Source organism: Plectrocnemia conspersa, unplaced genomic scaffold (genome assembly GCF_051122295.1).
Source record: "Plectrocnemia conspersa isolate PC_06_02 unplaced genomic scaffold, ASM5112229v1 ptg000006l, whole genome shotgun sequence".
Classification (NCBI taxonomy): domain Eukaryota; kingdom Metazoa; phylum Arthropoda; class Insecta; order Trichoptera; family Polycentropodidae; genus Plectrocnemia; species Plectrocnemia conspersa.
Window position 1 is genome coordinate 18,395,502 of NW_028277170.1, and position 15,107 is coordinate 18,410,608.

At 30.3% G+C, this 15,107-nt stretch overlaps 1 protein-coding gene across 1 annotated transcript in view; it reads left to right on the forward strand.

The window, feature by feature from the left end:
• Positions 1 to 10,882: 10,882 nt before the first annotated feature.
• The window catches only part of Egfr (epidermal growth factor receptor), a 122,708-nt gene continuing 118,483 nt past the window's right edge, over positions 10,883 to 15,107 (forward strand). Inside the window, exon 1 of the mRNA XM_088187780.1 lies at positions 10,883 to 11,176. Coding sequence (XP_088043906.1) covers positions 11,101 to 11,176 — 76 coding nt within the window. The 5' untranslated portion in view covers positions 10,883 to 11,100. The remainder of the gene's footprint in view (positions 11,177 to 15,107) is intronic.

A 15,107-nucleotide genomic window follows, 5' to 3' on the forward strand; every position in this document is an offset into this window, starting at 1 on the left:
GCTCTCGACTCTTTCGTATATTGTCTAATGAGATTAATAAGATGTTTATTTTATTTTATTTCATTATCGGTTTGATATCTAATACATTTTAATGATAAAGTGAACCAAGGTGGTGGGGAAGTTAAAACATTTTTATAGTTAAGTTAAATACATAATATGCAAAAGTAATTATGTAGAATATTTTTGTTCTTCGTAATCAATTTTAATAGATGCATTAGTGAGCCTAGTGCGCGTTCTGAATGTGTGTAAATTGTCTCTGTACAACGCATTGAGAGTATCAAGGTAGACGCTTAAAACCCAACTAACGTATAAACTCGCCTGATTTTTTTTTAGTATGTATAGTAGGCACTGGCAGTGTTTTCAATAGATTTTTGTTATTTACTATAGACGTTTTAAACCACTCTTGAGTTACAATACAGACATCCCTAAATATGATAACTGCTGGTAATACCATTGTAAATGTAGTTAATCGATTTTAAAAATAAAAGGAGGTTAAGTGTGTTGTGTAATGTTAAGTAAATGGTAAACCTGCATTTTTGTTTGTGTTATAAATATATATTTTTAATTTTTAATTATACTAATATATTTACGATAATATAATATTTATATAAATATACACATACCCTAGCTGTGAGTAAGTCTGATTTGATTTGTTTCAAAGCATGACTAATACATATCCCTCCGTTGGTGAGTGTGTGTGTGTGCGCGTGTAAGAAACATTGATTAACGTTAATTTTCTTGATATATATACATATGTGCATTTCTAAAAGTTAACTGACCAATCGTTTGATAATGTTATAACCCTGACTGTGACCCAATTCTTAATGACGTATTTACATTATTACATACATATAAAATTATTATATATTATTCGAGCTTTGTATTAATTTACGCACAAATATGTGAAAAGCTAAACAGGGAGACATAATATTGTGATTTTTTTAAGCAACGAAATTTAAAATATGATCATTCTTGTAAGACACAAACGTAAGTGTGCCCAAATATTTTTTTTTCCATTTTAATGAGACTTGAATGTTGGTGTTTTAATAAACATTTTTCTTTAACATTCCAAAACATACAGATTATTCGAGAAGTAAAGCATTGAAGCTCAACTCTTCATCAATAATGCGTTTGGTGTATAAATAAGATATGCCAATGTAGTGATGATGAGTTCGAACAAGATATACGACGCTACCAAAGTGTATTTGTTTAGTTATCGGCAATAGTATTGTCTTGAGGATAGAAATTTCCCTCGCGGTGATTCACTACGCTTTGGAAGGCAATGAAAATCTAGAGTGAATAAGTTTCAAGCACTGCTAAATCAAAGCTTTTGGAGGATCTGTAGAATTTGACGCTAACTTCTGCATTCATACATCTGTTAGGGGCATAATCAAGATTAAAACTCATTGTGCACATATTCAATTTCAATTTGTCCAAATTCTTATAGTGACGATAGATAAAACGTCTACACTAGACTGGCTTTTTAATCTGCCTAATCTGCTTTATTAACGTTTTATCTTCCGTCACTATTCTAAAAATTGGGGATAGTGAACTGTGTGTTGCCATTTTTATTTTCATTATCAGCTCAATAGTTCCGTAATAGATCATGCAGTTATTTTCATTAGGATTTATAAATACTATTTGCCACTTTGCAATCTATCGTGTTAAACGTCTTTTGATGTTAGTGTAGATGAAAAATAAAATGGATTGTCATCGCTTCTCTGTTGACGGAGCCGTTCAATTAACGACACGTAATACGAGTACTAAACAATTCAATCGATGTGACCATATCAATGTCTATCATTTAACGACAATTGTTCCAACCAGGCGAGAACCAAATTTATGCCCCCCTCCTTCTCTGTAAACCAAATATATCGATGGTGACGTACTTGTATTTAACTTTGTGCTTTAGTTGTTAGTATGCAAAACACTTATAATCAAACAAAAAAAACTATAGCTTTTAGTAGTTAAGTAATGCATCATTTTTGGATAATACCAAATTACACACAAAAAAATATTAAACCCCATCACCCTTAGTATCTAGTCAATGATATATCTTAATGCATACATATTATTTACTCGATAAGTGTTGGTGTAGTGATATAAAATACGAAATATTTTTGTTAAGTCATTATTTTAAAAAAAAAACAAATAATCTTATATTTTTGAGGTTTAGATGCGAAATAAGCTATTTTGCATATATTAATTGTAAACGTGTATTGGATGTATGTACGCACGTACTTCATGTACAATGCATGCGTAAAGAAATTGTTAGTGCCTGTGATATTTATTTCACACGTTATTATCGTTTGCTTCTTTGTGAATTATATATATATGTATATACGTATGTATGCATGTATTGATGTATAATATACATGCATTCATACACATATATGCTTGCTCTGTAAACCAAAAAAATATGTTACTTTAAAAATTTAATAGGCACTGAACTATATACCTATACCATTATTATCTATGTATATACATATATTTATGCTGTTATACTTTAAATAATCTCAATGAATATTATGTATGAATAAAAATGCTTTATTCTTATTGAATAAATTTGCAAAAAAATGTTTTTGTATTATTTCATATTGTTATCAATGTAACCTATCCTTATAATATAAACTGTTGAATAAAATATATAATGTAATAAGCGATTATAAATTAGATATTGCATCGTAAAGAAGTTCAGATTTGAACACCGAATGGACGCTTCGTAACTGTCATATTGAGTTTCAACGACAGTTTAGAGCAGCATATAATTTCACTAGCGAGAAATATATATCTATTGGTGTAAATGAATTCGAATATGATTTCACTGATATGCCAGTGAAAATATAAATTCAGTGTAACATACACCTAAATGTGAGATATAACGATATTTGGGGACATAATAACTGCCGTACTTTTTATCACACGAAGATAAAAACTATTTTTTTAACAAATCTCCGGTAGCCATCCTGATCTGCCATTTTTATCAAAATGACAGCTATTCAAAAAAAGTAAAGGAATAAAAAAGTTTTAAAAACTAGATCAAAAATAATTATTTTTTTACATTTTTATTGATGAAATACGCAATTCCATTTAAATTCTGGATATAAAATATTTTTATAATATAAATAATTTTTTTTATTGATTTTAAAATTATTTAAAAATTGTAATTTTGATAAGAAAATTGTAAAGAAAAAAATAAAGAGTGTGAACGCTAAATAACGAGCGTTTCCACTGCGGCGGCGACGGCACGATTTTATTGCTTTTGACGTGTATTTTTGACTACTAAGAATTTGGTTTAGATGTACTTTATTCGATTCTCGTTCATTATATTGTTATAAAGAGTCTTAATATAAATGCTTGATAATCAAGCGTTTTCACCGCGATGGCACGATTTTATTGCTTTTGACCTGGACTGCAAAATCACTATATGGCAACACTAACCAGCAAAGAAAACAAGACTAATTATCAAGTAAATATTATGAATAGATGTTTTTAATATTTTTTAATGCCTAATTAAATATTTCGTACCAAATATGCTTTCAGAAAATATGTCGCAACGATGGCTAATTTTTATATTTATCTATAGCATAGAAAGGGTTAGCTCGTACCTTTTATTATTTATTCAAGAAATTGTAATACGCTGTTAAAAATAAATAAAATGCCATTTTTATCATGAAGCCCGAAATCATAGTTTTCCCAGGGTCCGAGCTCGTTTTCGGCAGCCATAGAGAACACGAATTACTGACGGATCATCAAAGGGAAATGCGTTCCTCATAATAAACCCAAACATATTGGAAGCTATATCGCAGATGACGTTTACGTGTAGAGAGAATCTCGAGTTGCTCTTAAAAGTAATTCCGAGATTATTAGTGGAAGTTTCTCTAACAAGAATATTTTTTTGGCTTTCCTAGATTTTATGGATTTTCCTTATGTCACGGATAGCTATGGTGGGGCGGAGGGGGCGGGCCGCCCCGGGCACCATTTGCTTGGGGGTGGCATATTCGCGATGGGATCGTCTAGTGTTAACCCTAGTTAACCCTGAATGCACTAAAACATATATAAATCCACGAATAACAAGATCTTAATAATAACCAATTTATTATTTTAAGAAATGCTGATTTTATGACCCTGCAAAAAATGTATGGGGGGCGGCAATTTTAAGGATCGCCCTGGGCAGCACATATCCTAGCTAAGCCACTGCGGATGACTCTTGTGATAAATAATTAAATTAAGAGCAGGAGTCATCATTATTTTTTTATTAAAAATCTGACCATCATGACTTGATAGGTTTCGCTAATGCGTCATGATTATACAAACATTAATTATATCATAAAATATAAAAAAAAAATATTGTGCACACCTAAAATATCATAGATGAGCATCATCCAACTTTAAGCTGGTTTTTTTATGCAAGCAGATCGTTTCGAGCGCTGATGTACTGGCGGCAGCGGTAAGAATAAGGGACGCGATAACGACTCTTTGGAGCACTCTGCTAAAAGTCGGCGATCATTGACGAATTGTCGACACTGCCTCTCAGAAATTTCAAAATGCGCTTCAACGATTAGACGTTATGCCGAGAGTTCAACGAATTGTATATATGATACAAAAACGAATACAATCCTCACTCCCTCTTATAGAGATTATATTCTATCAAAATACAATTTTTGTCATTAAGAAAAAGTTTTATTTTTTGATGTTTTTAATATTAAAAGATGGTTTTAATCTAGCCTTGGATGGGGACTACTTTGCAGAAGCAATATCAACATTGGATAATAAATAAATAATTTATGGCTTACCAAATTCCGTTTTAGAGATATTGCCCTGATCTGTACGGCCGTCTAACATCGATGATGACATTTTGCGGGAATAATTCACATCTAAATAAGTTCCAAAAATAAATAAAAAAGGTCAAGGTCGAAGTCACTCTTTAGTACGTCAAGTAGGTAAAATATATTGGAGTCTCCAGCTGTCGATATTACCTTTCGGCCAGTCGGTAATATATTGTATTATAGATTGCGACTAAATTTATGTTTTCGTGGTTGCGATTGGACATAAAGCTTATGATATATATTTATATTTCATTGTTACATTGTCGCTTTAAAAAGCACCGCTTTATTTTCCTCACGCAAATCTATGTCCGACTGTTTTCTCATAATTCCAAAATATATTTGTTGCTTTTTTATGTTATATTCAAAGCGGAAAATAGCATTTTCTTAGAAGTTACCGCCTTATCTCATACGTATTTACTTAGCAAATAACATAACTATATTTACACATGTAAAACTCTTCTGAATATTTAGTATTTATTCCATAATATAATGCGTGAATTTAGATACTTTAGATAAACAAAATAATCAAAATGATATACTGATGGTATTAGTCGGTGACTATTGACTAGTGACGATGAAATATCTGGATTCTAATCTTATCGTGTCTAGAATATTAGAATTAGTTAATATTATACAATTATAATTCGAATCGATCATTACAGATTTTTTCAGATGAATAATTATTATAAAATGAAGCTAGGTTGTGCAGAGTGATATCTATTGATTTTAAGCTGTTATAATAATATAAATTTATTAAGACATGTCACTGATTTACAGACATTGTAGTCTAATATCTCAAGACCGCAGAGAGTGAGCCCGGACTTTGGTAAAACAATGATTCCTGGCCTCATGATAAAAATGTAATTTTATATATTTTTTAACATCGTAGTATAATTTATTGAATAAAGCTACCGAAACAAAATCTGTCAAAGGGAAAGTTACAGACATTAAAAATCCTTATTTCTCCTTGCCGACAAAGGTATCGTTACTGTAGTGCTAAATCTATGCGAATACGATAATAAGATTAGAGCTTTACTAGATAATAAAGCACATAAAAAAATAAACACGACCCAACTACATATTAGGAGAAAAATCATATATAACAAGACTTTTCACCCACTCAAGAAATAGCAAAATATATAACAAAGGGTTTCCTACCATTAGCGGAAAAATAGCTTCTTATGTAAAAAACTGATTCGATAAAATTAAACGATCAAGATCTACTAGTTAGTTTTGATGTTTCCTCGCTGTTTACAAATATTCCCATCGCGGACACCCTTAACCACATTGTTAAGAAACATAACCCGCCGAAAAATATTATGGAGTTAACAAAACATTGTCTCTTCAAACTTTAATGTACTCTTAGTAAAGTTTAAATACTCTTGCACTTATTTATATTGAGCATGCAACATCAGAATTGTTATAGATGAATTTGCGACTCTAAAAGAATGAAGGGTTATTTTGAAAACGCAGCTATATTAATTGTATATTATTTTAATGGATATAAAGATTACTTTATACATATTGAAGATAATATATGTACATACAAGATGCTATACAAATTAATTAGTTTGTTTATCTAAGTATCAAGTATTACGTATTGCTCAAACAGAGACAACCGTTAATGCTAGCATCTATTGAAACCAACTAGCTTGAATGCAGCTATAAAGAAAAGAAGGCCGACATGTGCGAACTATAGAAGAATTGCTTTTCACAAGGACAATATTTAAACGGCACAAGGAAAAATCTTAATCAATTTGGATTGGAAGTTCAAAGTCATCCACAATATTTTTTTAATAAATATTTGCTACAAAATCAAAAAAATATAGAATAAATATCCGAATCACTAATAGCTCAATGAAATATTTTTATTTTCATGAAACGTTAACTAGGAACAGATCCAATGACAATTGCTTTTATTTGACGAAAAGGTGACATTTCATTGTCATTGAAAATATCTTACTCGGGTGGCGATTTTCCACTATTTCCCATGTTTTACAGATATCCTTAATATCATTTAAAGTGTAGATTTTTTCAGACTCTTTCCCCTCCTCCTCAAACGAAATCTCCCATGTAGCCTCTTGTCGTTGCTAGCGATGTAGATCTATTAGTTATTCAATAGTCTGCTCCTGGCAATGTTACCCACCAATATCGTCCTTATTCATATCCAGTAATGATACATTTTCATATATAATTGGCGACTACCGTTCATAAGCAACCAGTTAACGCAATTAGACGACAGATTTCTCCAAGCAGAATTGAAGGTTGCCTTGGTAACCCTACCCCATGTTTATCGGCGATTTTGAGGCAGCTCACGTGGAAACGATTTTTTCGAAAGTCTCCGAGGGTGATATTTGTTTCTTCGGTCGCTTTGAAGCATCACTGAAATAGTTTAGTAAAGCTTTTCGAAATTCGAATTGACCTGCTGATTCATGGGCCAAAGTTTGCTGCATATAAGGTGGAGCGCAATTCCGCTCTATATGGCTTCATTGTCTGGAATCAAAGTGAAGCGAAATATTCTTTGCTATTGAAGAGAATTCCAAGAAAAATTCTGAGATATCTTTAAAAGTAAGAGTACGGATCTTAGTGCTTTTTTGCTAGAATCGTTAGGATTAGGTTTCTTAATTATTCATTTGTTTTCAACCATTCGAATATTGAATAAAAATGTATTCGTAATATTTTTTTCTTAGTTTTTACTGATTTATTTGCTTGTAAATTATTTAATATAAGAAAATTATTGATTAATAATAATTATTTTAATTAATTATACTCATAATGGTTAAACTTTTTTAATTTTAATAATTATGCATAAGACAATGCTGTGCGATGCCTAATTTATTAATACATACTTTTTAAGCAGATACGTCATTTCAGCTTTTCAGCTGCGATTTAATTAATGTAACAAAATTGATGGAACATTTTAAATATAGAATTCTGTCAAATTTATTGTATATCCAATAGCTAATAATGTTTGGAACGAATTTGATAGCTACATAAAGATCAGATCCGTATCGGTGTTTGTTTTGCGTGGATTTTCATTTACATAAATTAAATAACTTGAAATAAATTAATCGTGAGCGAATTATTGAACTGATTTAAATAAAATCTTTGCGTCTTGAAACAACAAATACAGAAACGTAACACGAACTATATAAACAATTATGCCGCACACTTGATTTTGAGATAAGCGTAAAACGATAATATATGGTATACTTTTTTTCGTTCAACGAACGCATTCTGCAAATTTCGGTCATATTTTTCGAATACGTAAAAGCATTTTTTGTTGAGAAGAATCGTATTATTGCCTTGCATTTCGAAACAAAATTAAGGGGCATAAAGGATCGTGGATTTTGAAGCGGAACTAGTCACTCAGATATATTGAGAATAAAACTTAGCGTTGTTAAGGTATGAAGTTTATTATCAACAATTGCCAAGATTGAACGAGAAATTGCGAAATAAACGTTCGAATTTTGTCAATTGAAAGCGAATGATTCTTCTGCACGACAATGCACACCCTCGCAAGGCAAAAATGATACGTGATAAAATCGATGAGATAGTTTGGGAGGCATTAAAGCATCCTGCGTAGTCACTAAACCTTGCTCCTTCGGACTATTATCTATTTAGGTCCATGGAACACACATAGTCTGTGATGTCAAAATCACATATTTTTATTATTTTTTAATTCAAAACTGGCAAGATTCAACAGGAAAGGGATTAAAAAAAATTAGAAAAAGATTAGATAAGGTTATCGAAAATAAGGGTATTATTATTATGAAACGTGTTCACTCAGAAAATCGGCTATAGACAACCATACCGAGGGAGCGGCTAAAGCCGACGTTTGACGTTTTAGATCTGTCTATATCTCTGGCCTTTCGGCTTTAATGTCACGCAGTGGGAGCTGCCGGCTTCGTGTGAAATCTCTCGTATACTTTACATCCCGACGATCGTGTTCTAAATTTAAGGAATACGAAAAGAATTTTACAGAACTACTTTATATATCACTTCAACGCTCACATAGAACTTTTTATGATACTTAAAAGTGAACTTATTTATATATATATATATATTCATCACAAGAATTCCATTTAAAATTTATAAATTGCATTAATAATGTGATTATTAAAAATGAGCTCGAAGATATTTTAACGGAAGTATTCAATTTATTAAAATTAATTCTTACCATACCGGCGACAAGTTAATCTGTAGAATGAACATTTTCAACAATGAAAATATTAAAAATATTTACTAGAAATAGTCAAAGTGAGAATAGATTGTCAGCTCTTGCATTAATATCAATCGAAAAAAAACTTAGATAAATTAATGAAAGACAATATATTATATTATGTAGTTATTGGTGACTTTTGTAAGAAGGAGCGTCAAAAAATTAATTAAAAAAAAAAAAATACATAATATGTTGCAGCATCACGGCCGAAATATGGAGAAGCAAGTTCGCGATGAATCCCGAAATTTCTATAATATTAATAATACTCGCGAGCCTTTAAAAAACCACGTTTATATATTTTTCTGTGAAAGTTTTTACCAGATTTATTCAACACGTTACTTAGCTTTTTGAAATGTGATGGCTTTCGTATCGCGCTGTTTCTTACTCGCATCTCGTTTTCTGACATTTTGACCACCGATGATAAGGACATCATCTTGAGCGTAATTTTAAACTTATTTCAATTGCCGATTCGATCTTGTGTTTTGATATTTTTTTGTTTGTTTGTTTGTTACTAAGGAGTTATATCATTTCAAACAAACATTTAAATAAACAAAATCGAAAATAATACGGTTGTTGTTTCCTTAGTAACAAACAAACAGAAAAATAACGTATATAGTATCATACAAACAGTAAAATCACGTCCATTTTTTGGCACGTGGTGCGATACGTGTTAACTATCTAAAATGAGTATTACTTTATCTCTAAAAACATTTTGATTTCATTTTTTTTAATGGTATGTTAGTTTTAACATTTTACCGCGACTTAACCATCGAACTTCGGTATTTAAAATAACATCACATTATTCGTTTTGTATATATATTTATATTAAAAATACGATGATCAGTGTGGAAAATTTTTGACATTTTTAATATTTCTGCACACAAATTTTTCTGATGTAAAATACAATGAGATACGAAGATTTTTCGTTCTGTAACCTGCATCACATCTATATATGTAAATCCTGACACTGCAACATTCATACTTGTCATGTCTGTTGATATTCCCACGATTTTATTGGAATATCAAATCAGAACTGAACACTATACAATTCTTCATAAATATCTATTCCAGTGGTATTTCCTTTTAATGGCTTTTTTCTCTCAAAAAAACAGAATGTTGTGTTGTGTCGCTAATGGCACAACTTTCATCTAAAGCTAAAGATATTCACTCCATTTAAGAAATCGTCAATTCTTCTTAAATGCTTCTACATAATATTTTATTAATTCTCCATCAATTTTTTTTTTCTTCTACATAATATTTTATTAATTCTCCATCATTCTGTCTTATCAAACGTATCAAATAAAAAGCACTGTCTTTTATACATACAAAAAATAGTTTTATGTCCATATTTCGAGGATTAAACAATATGAGTTTCAGAGAACCATGAATAAAAATTATACAATATATACCAAATACAATACGAGATCTGAGAATCAATGCATAACTATTCAGCCATCCAGCTTATTAAACATAAGGATGTTTTCAGCGATAGCTATGAGGAGCTGGAAAAAATATGTGGGATGGTTCTCATATATTTTATGTGTGCTTAAACTGTTTTTTTTTTTAATAATTTTTATTGGTAAATTTAATAAATATTGGCCATTATGACACATTGGTTAAACCCAGCAGGTCTTGATGGTCAGATTTGTACTAAAAAATAATAAAATATTGTGCTGGTTATCAAAATATAAACTGAACATATACTTTAAAATGATTACTGTTTGTATGATTTCGATTGCTTGGTGTTGTGCAAATAACTAATAGTTGAGTACCCCTGCGAGTGTTGCGCGCAAACGAGTGCAACAGAGCGGCACGCGTTATGCCAGAACTCAGTGAGTGTCGGACCTCTTGCGATCGCGCTTGTGTCGCACACGAACGGATCGACAGTTTCAAAATTTCAATCGTGAACTATTAAAAAAAAAAACTTAAGCGAATAAGTGCATCAAATTGTTATTAACAATCGAAACATATTTTCGTAATATGTTTACAGTGTGCAAGCGTCTTTCGCGCGCTTTCGTTCAAATTTGAATACCACAACAACTTCGAAATATGGGATTCAAGTTTGTCATCTTCCTGCTGGCGATGCTGATAGTCCAGAGGGGATCGGCTGTCATCGAGGAGCGAGGTAAGCGAATAAAAAATATTTTCCTCAAACACTTTTTTTCATCATCATCATCATCATCATCATCATCATCGTCTTCTTCTTATAATTCCCATCGCCTCTAATTGGAACAATTGGCTGATGACACACGCTCGTAGACTATTAGACATACGATCGATTTTGAAATTGGTCCTCTGAATCACTAATTTGGTGTCCAGTGATTCTATCCCGATGTCTACCTATCTATAGCGGCAATGGTTATCCAATTACATAAAAACGAGTTTGCGATTCGTAGCTCTTAGCAACTTTTTCTATGGGCAGGTAGTAATAGATTTGCAGCATCCGGTGGAGAGATCGTCAGATGTGTTCTCGTGTGTGAGAACCAACGAGCAGGTGGTCAGTGTAGTGTCGCTAGTAAGAAAAAAATCTTAGTCGCGGATATGGCATCGGCGCCTATGAAATGTCTGATTTTTAGAAAAAATAATTACCATTATAATCGTATATTTAATATATATATATATAAAATTCTATGCATATTATAATTTATCTGTAAAGATAAAATAAATCTATAAGTAGAAATACATATTCATTTCAGCTGAATTTATATTTGACATGTATTAAAATCGCTACCAAATTATTGTATGTATGTGATAATTATGAAGCATTTTCTCTGCCTGTCCAAGTCTATAATAAGCAGATTATCTTTTTTATTTGCGAATTAAAAATATTGATTATGTGAGAGCTAAAGTAATATTTTTCTAATTGATACTTAATTTTACATATTACTAAAACAATAAATTCCGCAGTGAAAAATTTAGTCATAAAATCTCATCTAATTTTACGATCGCTAAGATCGATTTGTTTGATTACTATGCGTTGTTTTAATAGATAACATAAGGATGTTTTATATAAAAAAATATTTTCTATCTAATACTTACATCCAAGTGTAATCAACAGTAAAATAATATGATCTCAAACATCTAAAGTAACTATTGTTACATATTAAGGATCGATTCAGGATCAACCTATTCGTAAACGTTGCTTTGTTTTGCATCGTATTGATGTATTATACAAAGGTGCAATCTTCTGATAAGAAACGCAGCTGAAGCTATTGTTCCTTGCATGTAGTTAAAAAGATTATTTTAACTATGGACGCAAAATCAAAAAAAAAATATAGTGTCTATTGCTAACATGCGTCACACTTAACACAGTCGTTTTATTGTCGTTCGCGTGACTTAGATAACCGTTTGAATGTACTTCTTTTATGTTCCTTTAAAAACAAAATATTAAACATTTATTTATTTTTGAAAATTTAACTGTTTCCATTGTCATTATATGTGTGGCTCGTGCAGATAGAGCGTTTTCAAGCGCTGACGTCGAAGCCGCAACAGATCAGAATAAGGGACACAATCGCAACTCTCTAAGGCACACTAAAGCGCGCAGCTGAAGCTGTAGCAAAATATTTAATTTATGTTATTTTTTAATACTATATTCATCCAATGGCATCCAAATTTTTTATAAAAATTAAGGGATTACTCCTCTTCAGTCGTTTTTTAAAATTGTACATGTTGACATAAAAAATATCATTAGGTACTTCTCACTTAATAAATATTAAGATGTATTTAATGATTCAGTTGTAGAAAAAATATATATATTAGATAAAAGTCTGTATTTATTTTCAAACAATATAATTAAGGACTGAATAGCGTAGTTAATAACGTCGCAAACTAGTAATTCTGATGTTACGGGTTCGAGCCCCGGCAACAGCACTCGAATTTTTATTAATAAAAAATGCAATATTATTAAAAAAAAATTATATATTACACATAATTATTATTATAGATGTCACCGATTCCCAGACTTTCAGTCTGGTGGTTAATTCTTACTTGTAGTTATTCAGATTGACTTACTCAACTGGTACAGATTGTAACGCATTAGGCTTATACCTATCAGATACGATTTTCACATTTTTGTATAGTTGGTCTTAAATCACAAAAGTACATAGCTCTAGCTCTGGTTACACTACATATTTACTTATGAATCTTTTTTAAGTCATAAGCTATTAACACTAAGCATCGTTTGCTTTAGTTTGCGTTTTATTGAAATGCATCGGTATAATTGTGTCATTGAAATTATTGATTAGACTTTGAAACAGCGTTGATTTTATCGAGCGATTTCTTTAACAATGGCTTGTGCTTTTTTTCTTGTCATTATTTTTAAAGAAAATATCTTTGAATGTGGGTCAATTGTACATTTTTGCACTAGAGTTACTCATTGCGATTGATACGTAGCTCTAATTGACGTACACCGACTGGGATAGGTGTTTTTAATTGTCTGCAATTAGGGAACGTTGCCGCGTATTAACTGACATCATGCGGATTTAGTATCTTGCTGAAATATATAAAAAAAATGATTAAATTAAATATTTACATTAGATTAAAAGTTCAAAATCCAAAATTTTTCAGAAATGAGAAATAATAATTTTGCATTTTTTTGAAACATAGTTAAACATAATCAACAACTACCAAGTAAGTAGTGACACACCAGACTGAAATCAGTCCGTAGATTAGTGGCATATATTTAATTAATTATAAGTTAATTTTTCAGTTCATCATTAATGGATGTCATTATTTAATTTTAATTATTCTATTAACTAGGAAAATATAATATCGATAACTTAAAGTGTAAATTTGCTAACGACGCTTTTGGATGAAAATAACTTAACAATGTTATTTTGTATCTTTAATCTAAAACACACTAACATGATTAAAAATAGCTATTTCCAAAATTTTCAATTAAACACTACAAACTTGGGATATTGTTTTATTTTATGTTTCTCCTTTAAAGTCGTCAAATATGGAATTGCAATTTTACACTTTAAGCCATCGATATACATACGCATGTATAATAAATACATTTTTTATGCCCAATAAAGATAGAAAACTCACGGTTTATTGATAATATTTTTATGATCGTCTATTGATTTTTATTGTGTCGTTCATTCCATTTAAAAAAAGTGTCTGTCGCTATGTGTATATATTTATTAAAAAAACGATATATCTAATACCTTGAACTAAGATTTTTATTTGGAACATATTTTCCACCTCAATAGATTTTTCTATTTGTTGCCCGAAAAGAGAAAAAGGTATCTGAAATTTTAAAAAATAATTCAAGTATAAAAATATCCATTGAAATATTGCTTAATATATTTTTAACTGAAGTTATATCGTAGAAAATTTAGATTGTTATTACTCAAAGACTTAATTTAAATTTTAAGACTCTTAAATTAATTCTATATATAGTATTATATATGATATTTATAATAATTCGTATTAAAATTACTTATTTATTAAAGTTTATACATTTTTATATAAAAATATTTTTGTCAAGTATGAAATATCTTAATCTATAGAGAAAAGTAAAATTTTCATTTTCAAAATGGAATGAATAAAAATAATGAGATTAAACGAAATTACAAATATTGTCAACTAAATTACGTTATTTACAATAGACCAACGACCTCAATATACTGTATATGATATGATATAAATTTGGCTAGAAATAATGTGCTATTTATACGCACATCTGAGTTTTATATTATACATAATGAGTACTATTGAAGAACGAAATTCTTGAGGTTGTGGGTTCGGTCTCTGTTACGCTCCGTCGCTCATCTCCTTGAGACTTCCCCTTCTACAATCGACGATTTTGTCCAAGCAATGCAAACTTTCGTGTTTTTTAATTAATAAAATTAATTATAATTCATAAAAAATATATGCATTAAAAAACATTAAATTTTCCACTGCACATATATATCGACTAAAAATTAATAAAATTATTATATTATATATAGCTCTATGCAGAAGTATAAAAACTGTAAGCTAAAATGTCGAAAAAATATCACTATTGACATTTTTAAAATCATGGTGTAACATAGTTGTAAATAACAGTTGAA